Here is a 17,726-nt window from a genome sequence, read left to right as displayed (position 1 = left end):
CTAAATCCAAGGTATAGGCTTATCATTCTTACCCTCTGTTTTTTCCTTTCCTTGTCTTGTTTTCCCATGGAATATTTCTGCTTCTCTACCATATATTGTACATTATGTCATACAAAATACTTTGTTTTTATATTTCTCTGCTCCAGTAGTATAGCAAAGATATCAGAAAGGACTGAAATAGATGCTAAGATACTGTGAATATAAATAGAGAACATCAGAAATATTTCCCTTGCTCATTCTCTTGTGCATCCCTCCCCTGCCTGCTTATTTGCCAATTCTGATCTAAAAAGTGAGCTATGCTTATTCTCTAAAAAGAGAATGAGAAAGCAGAAGGACCACTGAGTTATATATTCTTCCTCAATAGACAGAGAAGTGGGGTAAAGAGATGATTATCAGAAGCAACAATAAATTATTTTATATAGAAAATGAATTGCAGATTAATTGCTTATTAGAACAAAATACTACTTTCAACAATTTCCAGAATTGTAATTTTCAGGGTTTAAGCAAAGATCATGAATAATTCAAGACAACTAAGATAGGCAAAGTTAGCTACCTCAAGACCCTTACTTTTCAGATGAGTTCAAGATACATGTTAGTCTTATTTCAATGTGCTTATCCTATGAAATACTGAAATTTAATAGCCATATCCACTGGCAGAGAAAAGGATATTTCCCTGGTAGTGCTGTCCCAACTCGGTAATCTGTATAGCTCTTGCTTGGGTGGAAGTTGAAAATAAAAAGAAGTCCTGCTCTTTCAAAGGTGATGATCTTATTTCCTTCGTGTTTTTCACTCACGTAGGCCTGCAGGGATAACACATTATGTTTACATCACTAGGAGATGCTGCTTCAAGGAAACTATTTCCTAGAGTTTTGTCTTGTCATTCCTAATATGCATTGTTCATTATTGTGCCAAAATGAAATTGCTGTGATCTATATTTTTGCATGTTATAATTTTACCAAATAATATAAGAAATAGCTTAAACATATAAAAACCCAACTGTCCATGTTTCACCCTGAGAGCACAAATAGAGGATTAGTGTTGTGGATACAAATGAAGTAAAAACCGTGGCATGTGCAGTACGTAGTATTTGTGTATATTAGACCTAAGTACAAATGCATTTTCCTCAAGACTTTGTTTTAGTACCCATTAATGAGGTAAAGTAAATAAAATTAGTTTTAAGTTACTATAACATTATATCCAGATTTGAAATTATAGTTTTACTAAATATCAGAAAACTGATTTTTTTTAGATAACCCTGATTTTACATAACTCTGTAGAGACTCGATGGCAGCCTAAAGTTCACTGCAATGTGCTGGGGATATTTCTTAATAATATGAAAGGTCTATGAATAAATTATTTTTGCACACTGCATGATTGTCTGTTAATAGCTGTTTTTAAAAGCCTTTGTATCTTTGGCTCCACTCTCACCCAACTCTAGTGCTGAAGATTTATTGCCGTGTTGATCAGCAGCATCTCCCTTGGTAATTTAGCAGTGAGAACTAGAGCTCCAGAGTAAACACTGTGCCTTTTGGTATTCCACTTTATTCCAACTGAAAAGAAGCATCATTTTGCTCTTTTTATGGAAATGGCATATCTAATAAACATGATTAGGGCATGCATATCATGTAGACAGTGTTTTGGAATATACAAATACCTTTGTTCAGTCATTAAACAGCAAACAATAGATGCCAAAGTAAAAACACATCAACAGTAATTTTAAACAGTATCAATAGAAAGTAAATGGATTATAACTAGCACATACTATATGCTAATTTTTGCAAGGAGGAAAAAAAGCCTGTATAAAATTTGCACCTGTTAATTACATTTTCTCAAACTTATTGAAAACTGAGACTTTAATTCCAGAGGAGAGTTCAGACTTATGCAAAATACAAAGCAGCACGCAGGTATAATGGCATCTATTGAAATGACAAGTTAGAGGCCAGTAAAAAGGGGGAAACAGGAATAAAAAAATCTAGGTGTTGTCAATGTAGTTTCTTTATGACAGCATAATTATTTACACAAAGGAAAACCAGTCAAAACAATTAAGATGTTTTTACAGCAATTTCCAAAATGGGTTTCATGCAGAGCATCTGCCATTTATTTTTAACCAGTTGAAATGAAAATTACTAAATTTAAACAACAACAACAACCAACTAACCAGGAAACTACGCAGGGCCAGCTGTATGCTTAGGATTTTCATTATCTATGGGAGAGAATCCTGTGACATGTTTTGACAACCTACAGTACATTACAGGGCACTACACACTGAATAATGAAGTTGCTCCGAAGGTCTGCATGCAGATTTCATGTGATTGCCATTCTAAGCATGACCAGCCCTGGTGACTAAAACATCACATTTAGAGCAAAGAGCTTACCTGTGGAGCTGAAAGCCAACCACATCTTTCTTCCAGTCTATTCATATCTCTGTCAAAGTTATTTAGGAACTTATAGCGAAGAAGGTCATCATCAGTTAAATTAAACTGCCTTCTAGCATAATGGTAACTCTCATTATTCCCTTTCCTTGGGAAGTCCAACCATTCAGGATGTCCAAATTCATTCCCTGTATTAAAACAAACAATCATTTTTCAAATGTGAAAATCAGGTAGAAACAGTAGCATTCCTTATTAAGAAAACTCTGTAATTAGCTATTTTCAAACCTGTAGAAATCAACGTAGAGCTTAATTTCTTAGATCTGTAAATAATGTAGGTATCTACTTTATAAGCAGAATGTACCAGGTATGGAGAGGAGGATCAGGGGTAAGGGCATTTGTGTGAGTATGTGAGTTCAAATCTCTAATACCCACGAGGCCAGGCATGGCTGCATGTGTCATCACCAGGTGAAGAGAGGCAAATAATTGATGCACATTAGCAAGCCAGGGTAGCCAAATCCAAGTGCCACTGGGTCAGTGACATGCTAACTCAAGGCAGTAAGGTAGAAAGCAAACAGGAAGGCACCTGATCTTCTCCTGCCTCCCTTTGTATGCAGATAGGCACGAACACGTATATACTCACATGCATCACACACATATAAGCCATACCACCACCACCAAAACAAAACAAAACAAAACAAAACAAAACAAAACAAACAAAAAACCCAAAAACAAAAATCAAAAACCAAGGTGTACCACACTTAGACTCTGAAGCCCCATTGTCCAGCTTCAGCTGATTAAAATATGAAGACTTTCCAATCACAGCACAGTCAGCACACACATAGATTTTCTTTTGTCAGATTTCCCACTTACTTTAGATGTGAATTTAAAATTTGGCCCATTTGTGTCTACAAATGAGAGACTTGGATGAGATTAATTTTTTTCTTTCTTTCTTTTTTCTTTTCTTTTTTTTTTTTTTTTTTTTTTTGCTATAATGATAAGAAACAGAAGCCAAATGTAATCAAAGTGATTTGCCATGGAATGGCTTTAAATAGCAAACTTTGTTAGGAAACTGTGCAGTTTGCATTTAACATATAAGGTCTAGAATCATAAAATAATAACTGTGCAGAAGTAAGCTACTTGCAAGCACTTCACTAAATTCTAGTATTCTACTCTAGATGGACTATTTCACAGGATGTGCTCACAGGACAGCAGAGGAGGGAAAGGTTTCTGTCCCCATGAGCCTACAATGACTTCAAGATGCTCCCTAAGACAAGGGAACACTTAAAATCAATCCTTTGCTCCAGGAAGAATGAGTATCATTGACATGCTCAGACACAAGCGGATATCCATACCACTCCTACCACCCAGGCTCTAGTGCCACCTCAGAAGAGAGGGCAGAACAATTGAAAGAGCCAGAGGTCAGCGAGGACTGGAGAGATTCACTACAGCATGGACATGACTAGAATACTGCACTCAAACTCAAACTCAAAAATTGTGTAAGATTAAGCCAGCATCAAGGGGTTGGGGGAACTCATGGGCCTTCACCCTACAAAGAAGCTATGGAAAGATAATAGGTTTTCAGTGAGGGTGTGGACTAAAGCTCCAGTGAATGGCTCCAGATCCAGGAGCACATGATGCCCAAATTGGACTCATTCGGTTATTTAAATTAAAATCAGGGACAAATATTTGGTATCACAATACAAATTAGGGTTTTTGTACCCATTACAATTTTTAATTATATATGTTATCAAATATGAATTTACTTCTTTGAAATACAAATTAATAAGTACACTCTTAAATACAGAACGTGAAATAAAATTTCTAAGATAAAAAAACAGAGTTCCTTTTTTGAAGCCATGATATGATAAGACTCTTATTAAGTAATCACATATTGATCTCCACTAGAATCACTTGGATCACTGGTTCTCAACCTTCCTAGTGCTGTGACCCTTTAATACAGCTCCTCACGTTTTGTTGACCCCAACCGTAGAATTATTTTTGTTGCTACTTCATAACTGTAATTTTGCTACTGTCATGAATCATACTGTACATATCTGACACTCAGGATATTTGATCTGTGACCCCCATGAAAGTGTCATTAAACCCACAAAGGGTCAAATCCCACTTAGATTTTCTGAAAACCCTCCCCTGGAGAGGCTTCGTTTTGAACTTAAATAATGAGAAAGCTAAATAACAGCAACACAAAAAGTTTTAAAAAACAAAACTGTGTCTGGGACTGCAGACAAAACATTCTCCTGAGTGGGTTTTGATGTTATCACAGTTGTAGATGGCCAACCTGCAGCAAATTGAGATTAACATAGACAAACCCCAACATCAAATTTCTTCCTTTTTGTCTTTTTTTTTTTTGAGTCAAAATCATAAACACAAGAGCAAAGTAAATGGAAGTAAATCACGAGAAAGACTGTCAAAGTGACCTTGGAAGAGCAGCAAAGCATTCACAGGATGAACCACAAAATGTGAGAAGTGCCTGTTAGTAGCTCCCCGCTCACAACCTTAATGAAGAAAAATACTATCATTACAAAAAGTTAAAAAAAAAATGCTCTCCTCGGTTGTGGTCTACAAATTACTGAGAAAATACGGCACTGCTCAAAACAGTACAATGAAATATGGACACCGAAATGAGCTGATAACTAAAGGCTGCTGTTCATTAAAAATGATCAGAAACCTAAATGTATTCTTGTGATGGCCAAGAAGGTGGAGAAATTACTTATTTACCACTCTATGGGCTGGGAACAACACAGTCTTAATAAGCATTTGAAATTAATCAAATGGAAAATACTATTTTAAATCACAAATTGATGTTATGTATGCATGCCACATATATGTACACACTACTTGATTAATTCCATAGGTACTCAGAGACTCCATGGTATCCTAAGGAATAATACATCTTATGTGTATTCCTATATACATTTTTTTAAGCCGAAATGTTTTCTTCATACTTACTAGGCATTTTAGCCTTCAATGTATTTGACAAAGAATGAGCTTCTATTTGAATCTTAGGAATTAGGAATATGAATCACAAGAAAAGAATTTGCAGCCAAACAAAAAAGCAAAATAAGGGAGAAGCATTTTTAAAACTGCTGGCTGTTTTATTCAACAGATAAGAGGCTTAGGAAAGTCACATTTGAAATTACTGTGGGACCCAGAGGCAATGACTGTGATACTTGAGAACAATACTTTTGAGTCCAAACAGGCATTACAAGTAACTAGGCACTCACCATCAAAGCACCTTTCAGCTCATTATGATTATGATCAGTAGCATAACATACAGGATGTTACCAAAGTTGAAATGATGGAAAGAGAACAATTTTTGAGCTCTCACTTGGGACAACTTGTAAGAAAATTCATAGTGCATGTCATGATTCACTGAGTTCAATGGAGTAACAGACTTGACGTGCTTTCTGAAAAAAGAAGGCTCCCTTATATGCCTAAACATTTTAGAACAAAATTGGAAAGCAGGTGACTAATGCTGCTACAGTTAATGATTCTTGAAAATTCTACAAAGTTCTTTCTCTTCCTTTCCATTTCCTCTATACACATTTCCATTCATGTCTGGTTAATTGTGAAAAACCTCTAAGCGCAAAATTCCTATTGGGATTCCTTTCCCTGTAATTAATTTTTTTTTTGTTTGATGTAAATGTCCAAGCTATAAATTGACAAGAAGCCAGCTGGTAGAGTGATGAAATTCAAGACAATATAACTAATGAAAAGCCTCAGCTCTGTTAGCTGAACATTTTGATTAGCAGGCTTGTGTATTTTGTTTCTCTAAACTGCAATGCATACTAATTTTACCTAGGAATTATTTAAAGTCTACCATGTCCTCGGTGCTCTATATACAATTCTTTGTTGTTCCTCAGTTTATGTATATATGAAAAAAATGCACAGTCCTAAAGAGTGGGAAATCATTTTACTTCTTCTTTGCGTAATTGCACTAAAACTGTCTTTTAATGGAGTCTTCTGTTTTAAACTACTTTACACTTCAGGCCTATAATGAGTATGGTTTTAGCAAAGGGAAGAACACAGAATAAAATAATTTTCCACATTGGGCTCTGATAGTTTATTTTCTTGAAGAATGGACATGTAATCACTCCCTTCTTTCTTTGATGGATATGGTTGGGTGTGCTGCCTACATCTGGTGGTTTCTTTTGGCTCTACATTGGTCGTGTGCACAGCTTAATAGATGATTATATATTCAGTACTGTTTGTTTGCATATGTAGCATGAACCAGTATCGCCTCTTTTTATAAGCCCTATAAACTAATGTGGGAGAAAAGACAAAGGGGCTGGTCTAAATGATGCAAAGAATCAGTGACAGCTGAGATCACTAAACAGTGGGAAAAGTGACAGAATACCAGATCCCCCTGCCTCAACAGATGTAAAGACTAGATTGCCAGTGTTAAGGGCAGGGGGAGTAAAGGAAGATTGTTTCAACACTACATCATATACAAGTAGAGGAAGACAGTTTTCAGACTTTATCTTGGACTGGTAGAAAATTAACTTTGCCAGAAAGGGGCCCACATCTCTGTGTATTAGGCCTAGAGAACAGCCTAGAGAAACATAAGATAAATGATATCTGCGGTGTGTTTAAAATGGCTTGGGAAGGATACATCTATCGCTGGCAGAAGAGGATATAATAAGATAGAAGTTGAAAAAGTTGATGTGGAATAGGAACTGGAAGGCTAGAGAAACAGAAGGAAAGCCAGTGAAAGTGGGAAACAGAAGGCTGAGCTCAGGAAAAGAGCACATCCCACCAGAAAGATGTCAGCCACACAAAGATTAGAGTGGGTATACAAGTCGAGTGAAGTCCTACGCATGAGAATAATTTAGTAACAGAAGATACCAATCAATGGAAAGGGCATTGATTTGTCTGAGAATACATGCAAATTACTGAAGAGTGCATCAAGAAAAAAGCCCACACTAAATTTTCTGTTTATTCTCAGATAAAGGGACATAAATAGCAGCCATATATTCATGACTACATGTTCTCTATTTATATTAGAATAGAGACTAGTGCCCTATTTAGTATCTTCAAAAATTTTATAGTAAATGTAAAACTACAATGCTGTGCATTACAGATGATACATTCTACTTCTTTATCCTCTTAAATAAGAGGGATGTTGTGCCTGTCCTTTTGCACCATCTAATGAGGGAATAGTGATTATTTTCCATGTGTATGATACTAGAACAGGTGTCAGGGGGAAGCAATACAGTGCTGAAAGCTAGGTATATGGTTGCAAGGTGGCTCCATTCTGCTCCTCTGCCCCAGATCTTGCTCTCTTCACCCAGATCAATTATGCATAGGAAGCCTGGCAGGGGGCAGTTAAAGAAGCTGTAGACATTGGGTAGACCATTTTCAATTCAAACTACTTTTGGATTTGGGTGAAACCAGGAGTTAGGTACATGGCAGATGACTGGGTATGAAGCTTGTCAAAACGAAATAGACAAACAGAAAAAAAACAAATAAACCAACAAAAATATCCCTATATCACCAGTGCCCATAGTACAAAGTCAGATTAATTTTATATTATGTATAGATGCAGTAGAATGAATACAGACATGCTTACAAATAGTTTTTGAAATGCTAAACTACAGAACAATTAACGGTGAAGCGTTATTATACAACTTCTAATGCTTTTATTGGCCAAATGGAAAACAATTCCAATACATAAAATATATGATAATTAAAAATATTAAATAAAAGCAGTTAAAGTTTCTTGAGTGCCTCCTACATAAATATGTGCTACAAAGGCACTTTAAATCTAAAAAAAATATTCAATACAAAAATCATTTATTTCCATTTACAAATATTTCAGAAAAGTAATTAATGTGACTTTCTAATGCCATTCAAGCATAAAGCATGTTGGCTAACATTCAAATTTGATGTCTGTGTTCTGCCCATTGTATTCAGCCCCAGTACTTGTTTTAAACAATATAAATATAAAGCTTCTATGAATGTGCAAGTGTTAGGAAAGATAGGGGACAAGAGCTGTAAATAAAGCATATTTATTACTTACCTGTGCTTCCTTTGGACTTTGCATGCTATACTATTGTTGTGGTTAATAGTTTATGTTACAGCTGGTTAGTCTCTAAAAACCCTTACATTTCTTTGGTTTGGTAGCATCAGGGACTGTACCTAATGCTTGTGCACAGAAATGCATGTGTGTGTGTATCTGTGTGTGTGTGTGTGTGTGTGTGTGTGTCTGTGTGTGTATACATAATACCCTCAACTCAAGTCCAGTATGTCTTTAGCAATTCTACACAAGGCCTCCCCACTTCCCTTTGGCTTACACTGACCCTTTATTTTTTTTGTTTATTTGGGTTTTCTTTTTGCTTTACTAAAGCAATTATTTAAATACCATAATGCTACTTTTTCCTATTAGACTGGGCATATTTAAATCTGTTATCTCTGCTACCTAATAAAACAGCAAGCATAGAATGTAGTCCCAGTAATTTATTATTATTAAGTTTATGATAATTTAAGTACATTATGTCTGTTTCCTTTACAAGACTACTCCTAGCAGTTATAAGTTGTAATTTTAGCATACTCAGTTTGAGGCAAAGGCACTCATAAAAAGTAAATGTCTAACACAATTCCTTTAATATTAAAAATTTGGATTTTTATATTTAAAAAAATAAGAGAAATACCAAGAATCAATGGAAAGAAGAAGTATAAACAAAAGCATACATGTGTATGAGGAAGAGAAAAGTATAAATTAGAGGACAGTGAGCAAATCACTACAGTCTATTTCTCCTTGCCCGTATTCTACTTCATAATGCTTTGTCTACTAAAGAGTGGGCTTCGAATGCTCTTGCTGATATGTAAACTCTTATCTAGGTTCCATTGTCTACACATTTAAAAACTTGAAGTAAATAGAAATATAATATATATAATACATAAAATTTTACATTATAATATACAATAAATATAATAAAACCAAAGATTAAATTACAAACTCAGCCACTGAAAATGAACTGGGTATTATTTTTTATGCAAACAGAGTGTTTTAAGAACCACTTACATATTTTAGTATAAAGATTGGCAGTGACTGGAAAGGAATTCTCTGATATATTTTAAGCATATTTTATTTTCCATGAAATATAAGACTACTGGGAGAGAGTAGGCCATGCAAAGAAAAACAAAGTGGATGGAAATGACAGGGAACTGTGAAACTCTTCCTGATTTCAGAACATTAGCCGGTAAGTGAAAAGTATCCTAAGAAAGTAGTCCCTAATGGCTATCTTGGTCGAAGGAGGTTTGGGCATCTCACATTTAAATAGGGCATCTACTGAAAGATTCCACTTATTCTTAGGTAACATGGAATGGTAGGAAAAAGGAAATGATAAAACAAATACAAAATTGGCTAACAGAAAGATTTACACACACTCTCCCACACACTCAGAGATGGGGCAAACTGTGAGTTTTGTGGTTATTACCACTTCAGGTTTAGACTCAAGTATTTTATTAGTGGAGTTATACTGTGCCTATAGGCATGATATGCTACCACTGATTCACCCTCATCTCTCTCTGATCACATCAGCATATACAGTAACAGAGATTAACTAACTCTAGACAATCTTGTAATGCTAAGCAATGCCATACTCAAAGGAAGTGATAAGAAACAGAGTAGGTGGGGAAGGCTGGACAAAAATATTTGTTTGAAGATCAATACCTGTTTTGCTGAACACTAGTAGTACCTGAAGTGAGAAGAGTGCTTCTCTAAGAATCTCGGGATTATTCCTGCTGAGGTTTAGTTAGCAGTCCCTCTGCCATGGCCATTCATCAGTGGACAGCAATTCTATTACAGTCTTAACTACCTCTAACATATAATACTTTTACACCTCATAATATAATCAGTTGACCGGCCTCAGTCTACTATTTATTGACATTTCCATTGACCCATGTTCCTGATCACCGCCAATTTTAGGCTTCTTTGCATATCAGCTTTTGCTTTATTTTTGGTTTAGCAATGCCAATAAAAATAAGAAGGTTTCAAAACAACAGGGCAGCTGTGGGCAACATTACTCTTCTTCCCCTAATGAAGATCCTTATCTCAGGCCTTGCCTGTTACAACATTCTTGTGAGATTTTTTAACAAAACACAATTTTATGAATTGGTGGCTATTAAAATACAAGACTGAAAATCACATAAGCAAACTTAATATTTTGAAGATAATTGCATTGAAAGCATCATACATAAATCTCCTTGAGAGGTAAACACAGCATGAACAGAAACAGATACCACTATTCTCCATTTGGGTTTTCCATAAAATCTTACATAAAGTACTCCCCCAAAAGACAGCATTCTAAATCAGAGAAACAGTTTGTCAATGAAAAAACAAACATCAACTGCTATTAACTAGAGCTTTGATTAGCTTTGCCAACATCTAGCCATATCCTCAAATTGTGCTACTTATTTCTACTGGAACAACAGATTTCTTTGCTGTCATTTCTTCAACTCCTTGTACTTAGAACCAGTGCCCAGTAAGCAAGACAACATGTAGGTACCTGATCATGACCCAAGAATCCTGCTTCAACATCTTTTCCCAGTTCTTTGACTTGCAGTTGCTAATTATGCTACCTGAATTTTTTTCCACTCTAAATACACTTTTATTCTTCTGATTATGAAACTGGAATCTTGAAATGAAATGTAAAATCATGGATGAAATATGATATTAAATATAACTAACATTTACTTTATGTAAAATGAATGTTAAAATTTAAACAACATGAAAAAATATATTCAGAAATAAATGTAATGGCATGCTTAAAGATTAAGGAAATAGCCAAGAGACTAATTAACTGAACTAAAAAGAAGAAATAACCTCCAGAATTGTAGCACACTACAGTAGCTATTTGAGTCCTTCAGAGACTGAAATATAAATGCATTTATGAAAAAAAATGAACATTTTATCAAAGTTTCCTCCAAACTTCTCAAAACTTTACAAAGAAAAGATCATTAAATGTGTCAGGTATTTGGGGGTAAAAAGGAACTTGTAACATTTCAAGTGACAGATATCAAGACTCATGAATATCTAAATATTCATAATTTGGCAGATATTTTAGGCTATCAGTAAGAATATATACATACATACATACATACCTATTTCTGAGATCCATTAAAATAGAACCCTTATGTGAATAGTTGGAATGCAGGGTAGGAACAATAAGTGTGGTGTTTTGAATAGGATGTCCCCTATAAGTCTCAGGCATTTGAATACTTGGTCCCTAGTTGGTATCTGCAGGGGCAAGGTCGAGTGGTATGGCATTGCTGGAGAAAGTTTGTCACAAAAGGCAGGCTTGAAGGTTTCCTGAGACTCATGTCATTCCCTGTGTCTTCTCTATTTCCTGCTTGCAGTTCAAGATATGAGCTCTCAGCTTCTGTTCCTATTTCCTGCTAGCTCCACACACGCGCCATGCATCCTAACCTTCTGAAATCATAATTCTCACATAAACCCTTCCTTCTGTAATTTGCTTTTTACGTGGTGTTTTATCACATCTGAGGTCAGCGAGCAGTATAAGTTTAGGAAGTGGACTGTCCCACGTGTAGGAAAGCAGAAGGGGACCTTCAGAAGTTCAAGAAGTGAAGAGAATACTGGAATGTGACATCGGCACCGTTAGCCACGTGATGAAGAGGAACCAGCTGGAGGGGAAACAGATTAAAATATGAATAAGCTCCAGAGACTGAAAAAGTGTACATTTTCAAGTGAGATTTTAATATCCTTGATAGTTTCTAAGATTAATTCCTGAGTTCTTCGAAGACTGTCCCTATGTATGTGAGTGCAGGAAGGAGAGACCCACAGCATTCATGTGCAGGTCCGAGGACAACTTTTGGTACTTGGTTCTCTCTGACCACTGTGGGTTCTTTAAATTGAGTTGAGGTTGTGGGTAAGACATTTTAACCCACTAGCTTTTTTTTTTTTTATGGAACTCTGTTTTTAATTAGCACTTATCTGATTTATATGTTAGCAATTTTTTCTAATGTTGTAACTCAGAATTTTTTTTACTGTTTTTTTATTTTTAATTTTAATTTAATTTAATATTTATTATTAGTTACATTTTATTACCTCTGTATCCCAGCTATATTCCCTCCCAACCCAACCCTCTCTCCCTCATCTCCTCCCTGCCCCTTTCCAAGTCTACTGATTGGGGAGGACCTCCTCCCCTTTCATCTGACCCTGTTTTATCAGGTATCTTCAGGACTGGCTGCAAAGTCTTCCTCTGTGGCCTAGCAGGACTGCTCCTCCCTTGGGGGGTGGGGAGGTCAGAGGTAAGATGATCAACCCTCACTTAGAAAGACAAATGGGATGTGCATTGGACATAGGAGAAAACAAGTAATAGGACAGGAGCCTACCCCTGAAGGCCTCTGAAAGACTCTACCTAGCAGAGTATCAAAGCAGATGCTAAGACTCATAACCAAACCTTCTGCAGAGTGCAGGGAATCATATGAAAGAAGGGACAATTAGTATGATGTGGAAAGGATAGAAGCTCCACAAGCACCAAATATATCTGGGCACAGGGGTCTTTTCTGAGACTGACACTCCACCAAGGACCATGTATGGATATAACCTAGAACCTCTGCTCTGATGTAACCTGTGGTAGCTAAGCAACCAATTGGTTTTCCATAGTAAGGGGAACAGGGACTATTTCTGACAGGAATACCAGCTTTTAATAAAGCTAAATGTTTTTTGTTTTGTTTTGTTTTGTTTTTTTTAACTAAAGTGCCAAATGCTTTATTTGGCTTTATTAAAAGTGATTATAAAATATTTGTTAGGTAATGATAAACAAATAAACTTGAAAAGCTATTCATGGGTTACTTGTCCAAGCCAATGCAATTCTCCCATGAAAATCTGAAGTGGACTTATATTTTAAGATTGTAAGTATAAGCTTTTAAGTTAATTATAGATATAATCAGCTAAATGCATTTTGAAGGACAGAAAATAATTGTATTGTAGACATTATAACAGTGCTGTTCATACTTATAAAAGTTACAAATATTTCACTTTTGCATTTCTTATTTATGGTTCTATGTTACAAATTACTTTAAGCAACTTGACTTATATAAAAATGATTTTAAAAATGACAAACAAGTTGTGATTCTTTCTCTACTACCAAATTATTTAAAATATGATACATTGTATAACTAAAATTAAGAGAATGTATTATTTTCCTCAACAACCTAACAAAATACCTACTAGAAGCAACTCAGGGAAGGAAAGATTTATTTTAGTTCCAAATATCACAGTGGTGTTGATTGTGGTAAAACCAGCTGCTCTCTGAGGTACTGGGAGCTAAGGGTAGCTTGTATATTTCCAAGAGCAAAAGGAGCTCAGGCCAGGAACCTATAAGACCACCAACAGAAACCCTCTTGCTCCCCTAAGGCCCTATCTCCTCATGGTATCCTATAAGCCACTCAAAACAGTATTACCAGCTGGGGTCAACTATCAAAACACATGCGTTTATGAGGAAATTTCAAAAGCACATAGGCACATTTTGAGACAGCTGCTATACAATCTATGTTTTATATAGGTAGCCACAAAACTTAGACTGGAGAGTGTAAACAACTAAATAAGTTAAATACCTGGGCTGCTTTCACATTGTGAAATAAAAAAACAAAAATTCAAAGAATTTCTCTGCTGTTCCTTGCACACTTAGAAACAGAAATCTTGCATGCATAGGCAAGCAGTACTTCAACAGCCCATTGTTACAGATAGAAATGTATAATGGAAGTATCCTAAGCAATGCAATTTTCTTCTTGCACAAGATACCTTAGAGAACATTAACATATAAATTTCTCTCTTACTTGAGTCCACAATTAGATAGTTTGTGGTAATGGCATTGTCCTGGAAAACAGAATCTTTTCTTCATAATATTCATGGATCTCTAAAATGAAATCAATTACTTTGAACTCATCCAGGGGAATGGGACACGTCCTAGTTATTGATGTGACTAGTGAGGAAAGAATTCAGACATACACAGTTTTAATCAAATTTAAAAGAATTCTGATGGCTAAATATCTTGCAGTGCTGCCTGGGTTGAGGTGACCACTCTTCTGAATGCTTATTTCACAGTTTTAATCAAGTACGTTATCTAACAGTTTACCTGTCTGTGCTGACCTATTGTACAATCCTTCCATAACTACCTATGAGCTAGCCTTTTCTTCTATGTGAAGTTCAAAGTTTCTTACCACTGTCCACATTCTAAGGTGATGGGTACCTCATTCTTCTTTACCTGCTTAGTTCCCTGAAGCCACTATCCCCATGGTTAGTGCATAGATCTGGCAAGGAGCTTGGGGCAATGACATCCTCCTTCTGCAGGAAGACTTCCATGGTGGCCTACCATTTCTCTACCAAGGATATCGGCTATGCTCTTCCTCGGTGTACTGACAGTGCTCTGTGAAGACCTTGTCTGTCTTTGTGATCTGAGAATTAAATCTAGGACTATACATACATCAAAACACGGCTCCACCACTGAGCTCCACACTCAGCTCTCTGAGGGGATCTTAACAGTGGCATTTGTCAGAAGGACTGGTCCCAGTGTTCTACTCTGAATGGATTCCTACAGCTAGAGTTCCATCAACAGCACTGTCCCATTGTAGCATTGGTTTTAGACCTTATTCTAACATCAGATTCTATGGGGTAGCAGAAAAAATTTATATGCTGCAGGTAGACAATGTTGAGATCAATTTACAGCCCTCATATAAATTTGAAAGCCACTGGACTTTTTGTTTTCCTATACTTTAAATGAAGATAATTAGACCAGATTATCAGGGATAGGACAAGATTTTAAATGAAATATTACATATAAACCACTTAGCACAATGCCTTGCTCACAAAAATATAAAATGTTTAGAAATTGTTAACATTTTTAGAGCAGTGTGCTAAGATATTGTCAAGTTGGGATGGAAATCTTTATTGTCTCAAATTTTATAGGTAAATAGATCCACAAAGAGAAAACTTCTCTCACTTTTTTAGGAATGAAAAAGAAAAATTACTGAATCTCCCAAGAAACCCAGATAATCCTTTTGTAGTCTTCCATAAGAAGTATACTAGCTCATTTTATCTGCTTTTATTTATCAGAGTGTAGGGTTGGAGAAATGAAGCAATAATATAGTAAAACTACCTAGGATCTTAGACACAGGAAAACTTGCCTTCTAATTTTCTTGTTTCCCATTGGTGAGTTACTCGGTAGAAAGGCTTGCAGGGCATAATATCAGGGCACTCAGCACAACATTTTATGTGATGACAGATTTACTAACCCAGCAGTGCAGGCAGCATGCACTCGGTCACACTGAGAAGCCTGTGGATCATTACAACCTTACTGAGTAACATGAAGAGGATTGGCCATCCAGTTTTCAGTGCCTGCTCTTTGATCACTTCCCCTTCGTGAGGCAACCAAGTCAGCCCATGGAGGAAGAGGATCCAGACAGTCCTGATGGGACCTGATAGGCTATGGCCAGACAATAGGGGAGGAGGACTTGCCCTATCAGTAGACTAGGGAAGAGGAATAGGGGAGGAAGAAGGAGGAAAGGTAGGACCCAGAGGAGATGAGGGAGGGGATAACTCGGAAACAAAGTGAATAAATTACAAAAGGCAATAATCATAAAAAAAACTAAAAAAAAAAACAAAAACAAACAAACAAACAAACAAAAAAAGAAACAAACCTTAGATGCCTTAGTCAATCCTCTTCGGAGAGAGATCTATGTTGTTTTTCTTGAAATTTCTAGAAATCCATAGAAAATGCTAAGAGACCTTGTGCAAAAGAGATGACCGATGGAGACTCCCCTCACAGAGAGGAGAGAATGAGGACAAGTGAGAGAAGATTTCCAAGTCAAGTGCACACCACACAGTCAGAAACTCACTCAATGGAACTATCTGGAGCTGGAAGCAGAGGGCATGTTCCACCAGTGAGGCGAGGTTCTTAGTGAGGCAACTGAATTTACAACACAGATCTGGGGATTCAGGGGTAGTGAAAATCACACTGTGTAGTAATTTACCTTTATTCTCATCTCCGAGGAGATGATTTTTTACTTGTCCTCAACATGCAAACCTTCAGAAGCATAAGACACAATAAAGACTGCACAAGTGGCAAAGCCTCTGCATCTAGAGGAATCTTCTATAGGACTCTGAAGTTCATGGTTAGGCATGAAGTTCATGGTTATTTTAAAATGCTAATACGTAATAGAAGGCTGATGACATTCTACATAAGAATAAAATACATAGTGCATCTCATATCACAAAGGCCCTGTTCTTAACTGTTTGGGCCCCAGAATGTATCTATTGAGAGAAGATTGACCCTTTAAGAGGTGAGGGATAGTGGGACTTCCCTAGGTACAGCTCTTTAGGCATGCCCTTGGTAGAGACTGGGGACTCTGGCCTCCTCTACACTATTTGTAGCAATGAGGCAACTGGTTTTATTTTTACAAAGCTTCCACTATGATGTTTCTTTCTATGCACCAACCAATGAAATGGGCGCCATAAATCATGAACCAAAACTTTTCAAACTAGGAAACAAAATACAAATTTGCCATTTGTAAATTGACTGCCATTGACTTATATAATGACAGAAAGCTGACAAACAAAGCCTCCATTTTGCAAACTAAATAATGGAGAGAGGGAAATCAAAGACATGATGAGTTTTCTCCTAAACTAGGGCTGCAAGGACAGTGTATCCGTTCATGGGCATATATAATACAATTAGCGTCTGTATTTGATATACAAATGGTGTACCTAAATGCATACTATGTCTTATATATCAGGCGGTAGCCAGTATACATGTGCATGAGCATGTATAAAAGGAGAAGATAAATGTTTTCTCCACTTCTCAATGTAAAATAACCACCCCAAGGGAAAACAACACAGACTTAAGCCAAGAAGTAAACGTGCTTTTTTTTTCTCTAGTACTTATGCTGAGATCCCCACCTGTTTTATCACCTTCCTGGATTAGGATATGAGATGTTACACCTCAAGATTTAAATTGCTGTATGTACAGATCTCTCATTTTGAGGAAGGGAGATAAAGCCAGGCCAGAAGTGGTTCCTTTCCAAAGTGGGACTTTCCTTGTCTAAAATCTAAATGCTGAAAAGATCTTATCCTTTCTCAAGGACAGAGACAAAGATTCAGCACAGCAGTTTTCAGTTTTAAGTCTATAGCACACAAGGAATAATAATCCATTACTTAGCACGTTCTGTACAGAAAAGCAATTCTGTTTCTAACAAATTTTGCCCTGAAAAATAAACTGCAAAGCCAATACTAATAGTATCCCAATTCTCCTGCCTGGGTTTGTTGAGAGAGAGAGAGAGAGAGAGAGAGAGAGAGAGAGAGAGAGAGAGAGA

General features: G+C 36.4%; 1 protein-coding gene across 2 annotated transcripts in view; it reads right to left on the bottom strand.

The window, feature by feature from the left end:
- Gbe1 (1,4-alpha-glucan branching enzyme 1) overlaps nt 1–17,726 on the bottom strand; it is a 275,110-nt gene that overhangs the window by 31,295 nt on the left and 226,089 nt on the right. For both annotated transcript variants that reach the window (XM_055594620.1, XM_055594627.1), the window contains exons 13-14: nt 2,376–2,560; nt 670–800 (exon numbers count right to left, since the gene is read on the bottom strand). In XM_055594620.1, coding sequence (XP_055450595.1) covers nt 670–800; nt 2,376–2,560 — 316 coding nt within the window. The remainder of the gene's footprint in view (nt 1–669; nt 801–2,375; nt 2,561–17,726) is intronic.

The sequence above is a fragment of the Psammomys obesus genome, unplaced genomic scaffold (genome assembly GCF_907164565.1).
Source record: "Psammomys obesus unplaced genomic scaffold, mPsaObe1.curated_primary_1811, whole genome shotgun sequence".
Classification (NCBI taxonomy): Eukaryota; Metazoa; Chordata; class Mammalia; order Rodentia; family Muridae; genus Psammomys; species Psammomys obesus.
The sequence above is the reverse complement of the archived record's forward strand: the minus strand, read 5'-3'. Positions and strand labels throughout refer to the sequence as shown.